We start from the raw sequence: 14,472 nt of genomic DNA on the forward strand, positions 1-14,472 counted from the left end.
TACCTTCATTTCCTGCCTGATGTTGTGGATCCTCACTGCTCTTTTCTTTTTCTGGAGACCTTTTTTCTCCTCTCCGAACTGCTTTGCAGCTATGCTGACAATAATGGTGGTCATGGCTTGTAGCTTACCATTGACCTTTCCCTTCACTTTTGCTTCTAGAATTTTATTGACCTTATTATCAAATTGTTCCCACAATACTGTCATGTTTGCTGCAGGATATTTAGACTTGATAGAGGGGTTGGTTTGGAACACTTCTGGGCAGTATGGGGTGACCCTAGGCCTGGTTCCTCCTTCATCTCACTGGGTTGGACACCAGTGCATTGCGCTGCTGCTGCTCCCACCAGCCACTTCATCCTTACTTGGTGGATCTTCAAGCTGTGATTTTTCTTGCAGACCACATACATACTGCTTAATCATTTGTCTATTGCCTGGGTCTACTGCTATTGCATCCATCCAACTGGGGTGCTCATCCTCCCCCTCTCTCAGGCACCCCTGGGGGTATCTCTTCTTGAGTTTGTCGTAGCTTTGTTGGGAGACCTCTGCTCCGAGCTGTCACTGTCTTTCCATTTGTCACCACACATTTTGTGGTTGTCATCCATTCTTTCCTAGCTGTCACTGATAACTCTGGGTGTAAGCTGTGAAATACATCTGCTGATGCCTCCGTCTGGACATTTCATCAGTGATATACAAGTACCTCACCTTGAAACTTTTGTCTTTAAATGTCTGAAATAACTGCTGTACCTCAAAACATTTAACATTAAGTGTACAATGGTGTGAGAAAAAAGGGGACACACTCATAAATAAAAAATAATCCTATATCCCAACCACCATAATTTAATGGGAAAGTGATGTCTTTAAACTGTTTTAAATTGGATTGCATTTGTTTTGTATGCATATGAATGTTTATAAATGGTTTTGTTTGTACATAATATATATTTTCATTTATTTGATTAAAATAAAATGTATTCTTTTGGTAGACCTTTCTAATTCTTAATACATTTTATTGCATTGTATTTTAATTGAAAAAACATCTTTCTGTTGTAGTGTACAATCATACATTATGTACTATGTATACTGCAATAATTATCACTTTTGTCCAAAATACTTTTCTCTTCACATTTTAGTTATTTTTAGCTATATGTCCCAGCCATTTGGAAAATTGAAAAAATTGCCTTTTTCACGGTGAGAACCCTGGCAAAATGGTGCCTATGTATTTTTTCCACCTTCTGCCCCTCAGATAGTATGAGGGTAATTATAAAGTACATGCAATTTTAAAATTATGGTTTGGCCATGCAACATGTTCATAATGGCTTATGGGTAGTTCAAAAACGCACAGTACATCGCTCTGCTGTTAGTGTAGTTGAAGTCAAGATAAAATGAACATGAACACTCCACTGTGGGATTGGATCTTCATTGAATAATACACTGTAGTGAGATTTCTTTGGGCAGAGGGAATGAAACCTGCTGAAATTCACTGAAGCATGTTGGCTCAGTAAAGAAGAGATAAAAGCAAGGCTCAACAAAAAGTTGAGGACAGTATTTGCTGTTGATCATGGTGGTGGCTGCATTTTGCTATGGGGTTGCTGCATTTCATTAGTACGGGGGTGCTGGTCAGGCCAGAGATGGGAAGATTAATAACTTTTTATCAATACATTTTTGAATGTCTTTTTGGCCTAAAAAGTAAGCAAAGAATTTTGTCTTTGAAAATGGCCATTATCTAGGACACATGGCCACCTTAACTAAAGAAATGCCTTCAGTTGCAAGGTGAATAATCTTGAAGTACCTAGTAATGAAAGTGGGATTACATTGCAAAATCCAGTTGTGATCCAGGTGATAACAGATCCAAACAGATGTTTTGCTATCAATTAAGGAAAAGATGCTTCCACAAAGTATTAGTTAAGCAGTGTATACTTACACGGTGAAAACATTTACTTTAATTGTTTATTCCTAATGATGATTAATTTAGTTTTGACATTAATATAGTTTGGTACAAAAGTATTCAAAGTGAAAATAGGTGTAACATTTTCCTAGATTCAGTATTTGCATCAAGAAAAACTGTAATTTCAATTACAAAAAAAAACTTGTAGTTTATTTTCTAACTCATTCCATCTTACTATTCTGCTAGTCTGTCTCTATCTCTTTTTCCTCATGATTCCTTTTAGTTTTTCTTGAACTAAACTAGCATAAATCTACTTTCTTGTAGTTCCTTATTTCTCTTCTCATCTATGGCCCTTGTCCAAAATTAGATTATTCAAGTAATTGTAAATGAGCTTTTTATGATAGTTTAGATAACAATTTTATATACTTGTATATACAATATACTAATAATCATGTATACATGCTTCTGTATAATTGCTATAACAAATAGAGCCAATTGTCAATTTCTACTGTAATATTATATATAACTCTATATGCATTATTTTTTGTATTTTTGTGTTTTGATTTATATAGCTTCTTTTGGTATTTTCTTTTTGGAATTTCTCAGATATATTCCCAAGCTTCATTTGCCTTTTGTTGGTGGCATATTTTGTTATATTTCTGTTGATTTTATTGTACTTATCAGTTTGTGCATTTAATACTGTACAATATTGTAATTTTGTTTTGTTCTGCAAAGCACCTTGTCAGAGTAAATGCTGTTAATGGTGCTTTGCAAAGTAGATATGTTTTATATGCTTATTTTATAGGCAGAATGTACTCAGCTTATTGATTTTGTTACTTTATGTAAAGATTTGTTTGAAGTAGTGTTTTATGATTATGTACTGCTTGGTATATTCTTTATAAAGATGGATTTGTCTGCTTCAGTATTAGAGGCATATAATCAGTAGTGCTGAAAAACTGTTCCTTAATTTTTAAAGATGCTTTAAGTTAATTGTTACAGACTAAAAGACAAATGACTTATTTAGTTACTTTTGGTCATTAAACAATAGCCTTTGTTTTAGACATCATGAAAAGTTGTCAAAAGATAATTAAAATGTGTTTCCCTAGTTTACACATTCCACATATTTCATTTGTGTGTAGCTTAGGAAATACATATTTAGTTGTTTTTGCAGTCTATATTACAGCATCTTCAATAATACTAAACAAATAAAAATGTATGTACCTATGTTTATGTCCAGTGAAAATACAAAACAATGTATTTGTTTATTCATTTAAGTTCCTAGGAAAATAACGAAAGGACCCACTGCTGTTACAACCACTGTTACATCAATGCCTGTGGAGGCTGCCGAGGAGTATTTCAGAAACATGGAGGAGCTAGTGGGCAGATCAGGGAATGAAGTGGAATTCAAGAAGCCTCCTGAAGAGAGTGATAGCGAGTTTTTGAAATATCTTGATAGACTGTGTGGTGACAAAGAGTTTGTGATGCAAGTAAGTATCTGTTTAGTAAATATTTTGAGGAAAGTAATAGTTTAAGAGACATTAAAATTTTAGATGTCTAAAGTCATTGGGTGTACATCTAGGAGAAATATTGGTATAGTTTTGGTTTCAAATTTCAAAGGGAGCGATTTCCCATTTGCTGGTTGCCTTCCTTTCTAATGTAACATTGGTATTCCCTTACTTGCAGGCCATTGGTGTGCTTTATCATACGTTCACTTTCAACCTCTCACCTTATGGACTGTTTGTTGGCAGTTTAATACATTCTTAGCCCCAGAATCTTCAAAATTAAATCAGGATACCATATTATTAAGCACTTCTAGACTAGTCCATTAAAATTCTAACCTTCCTCTCTTGAACTTAATTTTTTTCTCTAGATAACTTGTCCTTCCCTTGGTTTAATATGGAAAATGATTACATGTTAGATTCTAAAATTACGTTGTTTTAGCTGAAGGAGGCTCAGTATTCTGAGTTCCAGAAAATCTCTGGATTCTGATGACTTTCCTGCAGAGCAACTTTGTACTTTCCAGAAACAAAAGTGCCCCTTCTACCTGCTACCTCTCTATCAAACTGAACCCCAAAATAAATTTGGCCAACATCCCCCTCCTCAATAATTGAGCAAAAAGCTGTAGGTTGTTCTAATTATCACCCCATATCATTGGTGAATGCTGATGTGAAGTTTCTGTCAAAGATTTAGCAATATATCTGTAACTGGTGATAAGCAAGTTAATTTGCCCAGGCCAGTTTTTGCTCCCATCATACAGCAGATAATGTCTCATCTCCTGCAGATCATAAATATAACCCAAGCACAGTCCCATCTGGTAGCTGTTTTATTACTTGATGCAGAGAAAGCCTTTATTTACTTATGCTGGAATTAACTTTTATCAGTTTATGCACTTAATGTGTTTTAAAGCAGAAAATTGCAGTTTCCAAGTACCATTGGGTTTTTAAGGATGTTAAGGAATAGCTGCCTTGTCCTTGCTCAATTTATTGCTTGGCATAAGATTACAAGTTAATAAAATTAACAATGCCCCCTCTGTGATGCCTGAAACCAAAACATTGATAGGCATAAACCAAGGATGGACTGGGCAATGAGGACATACATGCCACAAGAGATGGTGCAAAGTGATTAGTGTTTTTATTTTCCAAAACAGTGGTCAGCACTAAATAAAATGCAGTGCAGTTTTTACTCAATAAATAGATAATGCAATGAAAACCAGTGCTCTTGTGGGAGTAAATTCAATCAATTCATTAAATAACTCAATAAATCCAAAGGGTCAAAAAGCAATGGTAAAATGCCTCATTGCCTTTCTTTCCACCTGTCTTTTCCCCATTAATCTTTCATGTCTGCAGCAGTGCAGAGACTCTGTAATGTGTGATTAATCTTTTAATTATTTTGCATCCCAGCCACCCCAATTGCTACCTATTTGGACACCCAAGCCCTGTTCCAGTATTTATAGCATGATCCCACAAAGCCCTGAATTCACTCCTTCTCTCTGATCATGGAACAGGAGCAACGTACCCCTGGAATGCTCTTCACTTCCCAACTGCCAAGCCTTCATCCTCCTCACTGTTTACTCTCCCAATTATCTTCACTTGCACTCTCTTGCCAGCAAAATCTGTTCTGATTCTGCCACTGTTCTCACTCACAGATCCCTTTTATCCCAAGTGTGAGGGCAGGTGTCTCAAACAAACTGCAGAGCCCTGATGGGGGACAGTGGGGTCAGCCGCTTGCAAACATGCTAAATGCAACAGGGAATTCCCTCATCAAGAATCTCTACGGCCACACAACTTTTCTCCCACACACCTACACTCAGAGTCTGTGATTCTTTTTTTTTATTTTAAAAACTTTCCACGGACCTCTGTCTCACACCACCACACACTCTGCCTCCTTTAAATTCCGGTCCAATATGAGATCCTTTCTTTCTGGGTTCTTATTGAGTAATAAAAGATAAATAAAAGACACAAACGAAGGGAGTGGTGAATTTGCTATATTTATTTATGTACCTTATTTATGCCTTAAGTCATTTACTCATTTGATTTAAAACTGGCTTCTTCTTTTCACTGATTTTAAATGCTCTATCTCCGATCTCCGTAAGTTTGAAAAATTTCTGTGTTGTGAAAACAAAAAGAAAAATGCAGAATCATTTTGGTTCCTGTCTGGTTTGTCTCTGTTTAATGGAAGTGTAACTTTATCTACTTTCTGTATTGGGCATTTCAAAATATTATAACACTTGGGGTTGATTTTGAACTCTTTTATCGTGTAAGGTCCTATGGTGACCCTGTTTTCCCCTTTTGTACTCTTTATTAGAACATTATAACAAACTTGACGAGAACAGGCCATTCAGCCCAACAAAGCTCGCCAGTCCTATCCACTTATTTCTTCCCAAAAAACATCAAGTTGAGTTTTGAAAGTCCCTAAAGTCTTTGGTAGCTTATTCTGAGGTGTCTATCGTTAGATCAAATGAATGAATGGCATATTTTCTGAAAGTGGGTGTATTTAAGTATTAAATCCTTTGTTTTCAGACTTGCACTGATGTCTGTTTAACCCCATTTTATACTGCAAGAACAAGCAGAGTATTGTTAAAAATGTTTTAAAAAATAACTTCACTTACGAACACAATTTCCTTTGTTAAGTTATTACATTCCATGACTGTGAAAAAATAACTTGGATTTGAAAAATACTGAACAAACAGTATGACTGTAGTTAGAGTATGTAAAAGAAAACAGGCAAGTATACTTGTGCAGTTGAGAAAATGATTATAATGTAAGCAAGTGGCAGTGCAGTGTGGTGTAGTGGTTAAGGCTTTGGATGTCAAACCCTGAGGTTGCGGGTTTAAATCCCCCTGCTAACACTGTGTGACAATGAGCAAGTCACTTGACCTGCCTGTGCTCCAATTGGAAAAACAAAATAAATCTAATGAGTGCCAGTTGAGTAGTGTTTGTGATTTCCAGGGAGAACATGGTAGGTATTGGGTCCTGTTGGTGATTTTGAAGAGAACATGTGCATGGCTGTGTGCTAATTAGCAGTGCTACTTGACAGTTTTAAATGAAGACTTTTTAAGCAGTTACAGTTTTCAGTGAGTTGTGGGAAGCTGTTTTCCATGTTATACATTACTTCCATGAAGAAAAATGGTCAAATTCAGTTCTATGATAAAGTTTGAATATTTGTAGATAAGTGTCACAGAAAGTAATTCTGCTCTTCTCACTGTTATCCAGATATAAAACATCTATTTTGTTGCTGTACAAAATGGTATAGTTATATTTTATAGCATTTATGAACAATAAAAATTCTAATTGCTCTCATTTTATGGTTTAATTAATATAATCATACATACATTTTAACACTGCTGCCAAAACTTACAGACAGTACATCAAAAATACTTCTCTGTTAACTATGCAGAAGTTAATTCTGCAGTATATGTGGATAAAGAATGGTGTGTTCCACAGCAGCACAACTCTGTTTTTATAATGCAATATTGTGTCCAAATATATATATATATATATATATATATATATATATATATATATATATATATATATATATATATATCCATCCATCCATCCATTTTCTAACCCGCTGAATCCAAAGACAATGTCACGTGGGTCTGCTGGAGCCAATCCCAGCCAACACAGGGCACAAGGCAGGAACCAATCCTGGGCAGGGTGCCAACCCACCACAGGACACACACAAACACACCCACACACCAAGCACACACTAGGGCCAATTTATAATCACCAATCCACCTAACCCGCATGTCTTTTGGATTGTGGGAGGAAACTGGAACGCCCGGATAAATAGTAATAAAAATGAAAAAAATAAAAAAGCAGACAATAACTTTGAATAATGTTATCATTTACTCCCCCGGGTGGAATTGAAGAGTCGCATATTATATTATATGTAATAATCTATCTATCTATCTATCTATCTATCTATCTATCTATCTATCTATCTATCTCAGTATCATCTGAAAGATTAAGATGATTTTACATAATGCACAAGATTCATTAACTGTTAAAACTATTCATCATATTCAGCTATGTTGGATTTTATAACAGTTCAGAGGAATTATGCAAACTGTAAATTACTTGAACTCCTGCAGTTTAACATGAAAGAAATTTGATGTAACATAGTATGACAAATAGGAGAATGTAAACACATTATTTTCTTACCTGATACTTAAACATTCTACAGTATATCTTCCAGAATATGTGGGCAACTCCCATTTGTGTCTGTGAAGTGGATTCCACTGAATTGTTGTCTAATCTGAGACTGAAGGAAATGTTCAAAGATTATTTAAGCTCAAAAAGCTTTGCTTGGCTAGTGTTGTATTCACTTTCATATTAATTTGGTTTTGTCAAAGTTTAGGAAACATTCTTGATCTTCATATCACGTAATGTACAGTACATTTTGAGCAAGCTGTTTTTTTTCTGCCAATCTGATTTTCAAGACATTCTTGCAGCTGACAGAAAGCCAAAGATGACTTGCAGGTTTGCTGTTTTAAATGAGATGCCCAGATTGCACTTGTTAAATGCATCTGTATAAACTCAGTTGACCAGAATAGGCAGAAAGTGTATTACCTTTTATTCATTAATTTTAGTAACTTTTATGAAATAGAATTTTGCCTTGCAAATTTTAGTAAGGCATCATTTTGCTTAATGCTTTGAGCATAGTGAGTGGCTATGTTTGTGCTACAAACTTATTTTTATATGGTTTATATTTTATGCTTTAAACATTTTATTTAACTCAACCACCCCAATTAGTGCATCTCTTTAACGAAGGCATTTTAGATTTTTCAAAACAGTTTTAAACATGCACTCTTAACATTTTTAACTGTGTTGGTTCTCTCTGCAAAAAGAAACAGCAGTTGTGGTGAGTTAAATGGCTGGTTACAACAACGTTACACAAAAACATTTTCTGGAATGGATTGCCAATATTCTTGAAGAGTAAACTTTTATAATTGCAGTTAAACTGTGGTGGCTGTTATTCTTGTATTGAAATGTTGATGTATTTGGAGATTCAAGTATTATGGTTATTTTAGCATATTATCTCAACTTTGTAATTTTGTTTATCCCTTTTTAAGTATATTGAAAAATAAAAGATTTTCCCTAGATGATTTTCATAGCAACATAAATCTTCCATTTTGTACAATAATTATTGTGGAACTTGGATGAAAAAAAATAATTATGAAAATATCAGCCAACATTCAATAATACTGTCTTAATGTATACTGAATAATACAGAATTATTACTCAATAATATAGAAGAAATGGTGCTTTAATACTTATCTAACCATGATTCTATTGTGCTATTTTTTTAACATCATTATTCCTGCATTTCTGTATTTGTTACCCATTTCTAATCTTAGGTGGAAGCTGTCATTAACCCGCAGTTTGTTGATGAGCTTTTGTCCTTAGATGACAACTGTGACTTAAGTTATTTGCTGCAAGACTGGGAGCGGAAAGTGGGACTGTCTCCATATGAGGTAGTTAGAGCTTGATTAGGAAATTTTATAGAATAAGCTTTTTTTCTGGTTTTAATATTCCTTGAAATTTGAAACTTGGAAAAGTTTTTTTTACAGAAAATGGGTCTGAGCATAATTAACTAAATTAAACAATATATTTTGAACTGAAGTCCAGTGTAATTGAAAATGTACAAAATCTTTACAGACAATAATTCCAGTAAGTGCTGAAATAATTTTTATAATGTAAGAATTTTTTTCTATAGGGCAGTATAATTAATTTAAAAATTAGAAATATTACTTTCATGCATTAATACAAAGTATTTAATACTGGCATTTTTATTCCTTAAATGTAAATTACATATTGAAATCACATAATTACTAATATCTTTTTGTTTTAGATAGATCTATGTATCAATAGTTTCTCTATAAAATGTTTTTGTAAGATTTGTGTATATTTTAGTCAACTTTTAAATGTATGACCTGTATGGTTTTTAAAAATAGAGTGCAATGTGCTGAATTTAATTTAAAGAGTAGAAAGCGAATGGCTATCATTTTATCAAACAATGTCAAATTCCTCCTTATCAGCAACTTACAGTACGCTTCTACCCTTAATTTCTGAAAAAAATGCACATCTGCCCATTGAAGAGATTGTTTAAAACATTTATTTGTACTGACAGTATCACTGAAAAACTTGACAGTGAAAGTGCACTCTGAACATTGACCTGTTGGAAAAAAGGTAACACATAAGCAGATTGTGAGTTTCTTCCACTTTTGTTTGATACTCTGAATGTTCCCTGACATTTTAGAACCAAGAGTCATCAGTCTCAGGAGACCAGTTTGGCATTTTTTGTGCTTTCCTATACAAACTGGGCCAGGCCAAGTTATATAGTAAATCAATTGCATTGGTGAGCTGTGAACTGTCACTGGGCTCATTAGCCTTGTAGTGAAGGAGTGTGTGTGTGTGTGTGTGTTTTAATAAACTTAGTCGCAAAGTCCTTGTGTAGACTATTCCCTTTGTTCATTGCTTTGTATCATTGGCTATCTCACAATTTACTTTGCGGGTGTTTTAAAATATAATTGGTCAAACAGCATTTGAAATACCACTGGGCTAGAAATATTAAAATGGTATTAGAACAGTGCCAAAGACATCTCAGTCCTTGAAGTGATCCTATAAAGAAATTGTAATGATATTCAGTGTTCCCTTTTTCTAGGTTAGAGCAGGCTGAAAAAAACAGTATATTGTTCTGTACTCAAATTTCGTAATGCCTAAAAGAATGTTTTCTAGCTTCTTCTGTTTTGCTAGACCCACCAAAGTCCCATTGCTGTATGAAATGACAATTCTGCATATTTATGAAATGTTAACAAAATGAAAATTATCTATGAAGTAGACATAGTCTGTGGAGAATATACCAATGTACACATATGTTACTTTTAATAATGCACATGGCTGTAGAGATGACATTATTAAATTATTTTGCATTGTTGCTTGTAGAAAGTGATGTAGCCAATTTTAGCTGAATATAAAAAGTCTTGAATATTTTTGGTTTTATGTGAAAAAGGATATACAGTGGGTACGGAAAGTATTCAGACCCCCTTCAATTTTTCACTCTTTGTTATATTGCAGCCATTTGCTAAAATCATTTAAATTATTTTTTTCCCTCATTAATGTACACACAGCACCCCATATTGATAGATAAAAAAAGGATTTTTGAAATTGTTGCAGATTTATTAAAAAAGAAAAATTGAAATATCACATGGTCCTAAGTATTCAGACCCTTTGCTCAGTATTTAGTAGAAGCACCCTTTTGAGCTAATACAGTCATGAGTCTTCTTGGGAAAGATACAACAAGTTTTTCACACCTGGATGTGTGGATCATCTGCCATTCCTCCTTGCAGATCCTCTCCAGTTCTGTCAGGTTGGATGGTAAACGTTGGTGGACAGCCATTTTTAGGTCTCTTCAGAGATGCTTAATTGGGTTTAAGTCAGGGCTCTGGCTGGGCCATTCAAGAACAGTCACAGAGTTGTTGTGAAGCCACTCCTTCGTTATTTTCGCTGTGTGCTTAGGGTCATTGTCTTGTTGGAAGGTAAACGTTCGGCCCAGTCTGAGGTCCTTAGCACTCTGGAGAAGGTTTTTGTCCAGGATATCCCTGTACTTGGCCGCATTCATCTTTCCCTCGATTGCAACCAGTCGTCCTGTCCCTGCAGCTGAAAAACACCCCCACAGCATGATTCTGCCACCGCCATGCTTCACTGTAGGGACTGTATTGGATAAGTGATGATCAGTGCCTGGTTGTCTCCACACATACCGCTTAGAATTAAGGCCAAACAGTTCTATCTTGGTTTGGTCTCATTAGACCAGAGAATCTTATTTCTCACCATCTCAGAGTCCTTCAGGTGTCTTTTAGCAAACTCCAAGATAGATAGTTTTGGCTTTAATTCTAAGCGGTATGTGTGGAGAAAAATTGAAGGGGGTCTGAATACTTTCCGTACCCACTGTAAGGTAGATCAAAATATATTGCATTTTTATTAGAAATCCTAAGTTTATGTCATACAGTAGTTAGTTTTAGGGAGTTTAATTTGAAAAATGTAGCTCTATAACTATTTAAGACATACAGATTCTTGTGTTTTAGGTGAATTTGAGATTCTAAATTGGCCCTGTGTCTGTGTGAGTTTGTCCATGAGTGAGTCCTGCATTCCCTCTAGAGCTGGTCCCTGACTTGCACCCAGTACTGCCAGACTAGTCTGTGGCATTTTGCAGCACCAGTTAGGATTTTAGCGGGTTTCAAAATATAATGTTCCGTTATTCACTGGTGGCATGAAGCGGATTGATACATAAAGTAATATTTTAATAAAAAGCTAGACTAAAAGTATTTCCTGTAAATAGATGCATTTTAGCACATGTAATTTCAAAAAAATACATTTTCACCTTTTATTTGTTTTGTGCTGGAGAAGAAACACGGACAACAATAAGGCCTGTACCCTCCCATTAACTTTTATAGATATATATATATCTATCATAATAATATATCATTTTTTTTTTTCAAAAGAAATTATCAGAAAATTAGAAAATTACCAGTTCTAGGAGCATGCATCCCCTTGAGTCAGCACAGTGGTGAGAAAAAATAAGCACAACCCGTAAAAAGTTTTATTTTACATTTTTAGAGAGAGGATATGTGGTGCCCATTTCAACAATATTCATAGATAAAGATTATCAAGTTTTAGAAAATAACATTGTGAAATCACATTTTGATCTCACTAGTAGGGTTTAAGTGAATATAAATACAGTTTCCTCATGTGTGTTTTTTTTTTATTTTATTTAAACACCCTTATCTTTACTGTTGCCTTGAATTAGTATGCAGTGCATCGAAACAGATGCCAAAGATTACTATGTCATTGGAGAGTAACTCTATGTAAAAAACTGATAGACAATTATGAAAAAAGGAGATAAGAAGTGATCTTTGTCAAAGCGGGATACCACCAGGTTATGAGGTTAGAAGTGTGCATATTTTTCCACAGTACAGTTACATTTTAGACATTTTTATGTTAAATATATGATTGCAAAGTATGTTTATCAATATTAGGACACCTTTATTGATCAATATTGTAAAATAAATATTAAATATCTATGCATGCTAATATTTTAAAGAACACACACTTTTTCGGAATGTGCTTACCCTTTCCCAGAACTGTATTTAGAGGATGTAGTAGGTACACATTTCACCTCTGATATCTTTTACTGTGTGATGCATCCCTTCCAGCATTCAACATCCAGACCACACTAATGACCATCAATCTTCTTTTCAAAATTCAACTCTTGCTGTATAATAATATGTTTATTGTATAGTGTCTGGCTGCCACCACATATCTTTGCTATTTTTTTGCAGGTTAATTAGTTTTCTTCCAAGGCCCAGAGTGGTTGCATACTACAGAAAAGTCTCCTGAAAAATTTTGTACTGATGCAAAGAAAATGCTGATATTGCCACAGAACCTATTTTTACTTGGTCTTATAGTCTCCATTGTGATTTCAGGCAAATAATTGGTGAAAATTTATTTTAGCCATCCTGTAGTACTAGGGTGTTGTACCGTGTTAGCCATTATGAATGTAGTGACAAGTCAAGAAAATGACACCTTTTATTGGCTAACTAGAAAGATTACAATATGCAAGGTTTTGAGGCAACTCAGGCCCCTTCTTTAGATCCAATTAAAAGTGTCATTTTGCTTGACATTTCACTATTAGCCATCCTGAAAAATTAATTTTACTTTGCCATTCGCCATCCTGAAAAATGTATTTTATTTTGCTATTCTTTCTACAAATTTATCCATTTCACAATAGTTTCCCACATCTTGGCTGTAGAGGATTTAAGTTTAATTAGAACCACAATAGCCCTTACAAGTGTCCTTAAGTTGTGGCTTGTGCCTTTAAGTACACACTTTTGGAGGACCCTTAGGTCACATCTGTACTGTATTTTCTTCATTTATTTATTATGCTTTGAGAAGTTTTCAGTACCACAGTACTTTTAATTCATTCTCCTGCTGACTGGTTATTTCCAATAATATTCTAACATATTTGTCTTCATGTAATTATTAGGAACCATGCAATCCAATATTTGCTCTTATCTATGATAGGTGTATTTAACGTAAACTTCTGGTGTACACGTACATCACAATTTTAAAGAAAACCACATCCACAAGCACCAGTTTACCGTAGTGGCATCATCACAAAGTGATGAATGATTATCATATTAGTAATCTTTCAGTTTCATTTTACATTTAAGTTAGAAAGAGCTTTAGATGTGGCATTATAGTGTTTTCTTGTTAACTTTGTAGTATTATAAAAACATGTAAAAATATATTACAATTGTTGTCTTTTCAGTTTAATCAATTCTAATATGAGCTGCCATACATTTGACTGGCCGCATGCAGCTTCAGAATGAAAAATTGATTTTCATCATAGTGCATCTCCTCAGTATTTGTAATTTACGTCATGCTTTCATTGTGTAAACACATAATATAAAGCAACATGATATTTTGGGAAAGTTGTACACTAGCTCAGACCAATGGAAATAAAAGATTTTCAAACAGAATTTGTAATCAAACGACAATTTTGTTTATCCTTCTGTAGTGTGACTACAGTAACTAAAAAAAACATGAATTTATGTTATCTACTATCGAAACATTTTCCAAACAGTTCTGAAATAACTGTAAGATCCACAAACCAAAATTCTATCAATACAAATAACATATCTCATTCTAAAATATTTTCTGAACAATGCAGTCAGAATGATATATCTTTACGGAACAAACTATTAGTCATTTTACATAAAAAACAATATATTTTTACATGCAAGAAGAGAGCATTCAGTCCATCAAGCTTGTCTGAATTTCTGTAATGCATAACATTGCTTAAAATTTAGAGAGATCAGTAAGACAGAGCTTCGGTCATCAGCTGCACTTTATTTCAGTCATATTTGTTAGAATTCTAAAAAGATTCAAATGTCATCTTTTAGTACTAATTATTCAAAATAATTATCATTCACAAACCCTTAAAGACTGTATGTGAAATGTTTATTGGAGATGGACCAAGTTAAAAGCTTCACTAGAATACAAAAAACAATCCCTTGTATAAATAACATG

General features: G+C 34.2%; 1 protein-coding gene across 1 annotated transcript in view; it reads left to right on the forward strand.

Moving 5' to 3' along the window:
- LOC120524087 (NUT family member 2-like) overlaps positions 1-14,472 on the forward strand; it is a 46,158-nt gene that overhangs the window by 12,088 nt on the left and 19,598 nt on the right. Inside the window, exons 3-4 of the mRNA XM_039745948.1 lie at positions 3,155-3,366; positions 8,742-8,858. Coding sequence (XP_039601882.1) covers positions 3,155-3,366; positions 8,742-8,858 — 329 coding nt within the window. The remainder of the gene's footprint in view (positions 1-3,154; positions 3,367-8,741; positions 8,859-14,472) is intronic.

This window comes from Polypterus senegalus, chromosome 1, assembly GCF_016835505.1.
Source record: "Polypterus senegalus isolate Bchr_013 chromosome 1, ASM1683550v1, whole genome shotgun sequence".
Classification (NCBI taxonomy): domain Eukaryota; kingdom Metazoa; phylum Chordata; class Cladistia; order Polypteriformes; family Polypteridae; genus Polypterus; species Polypterus senegalus.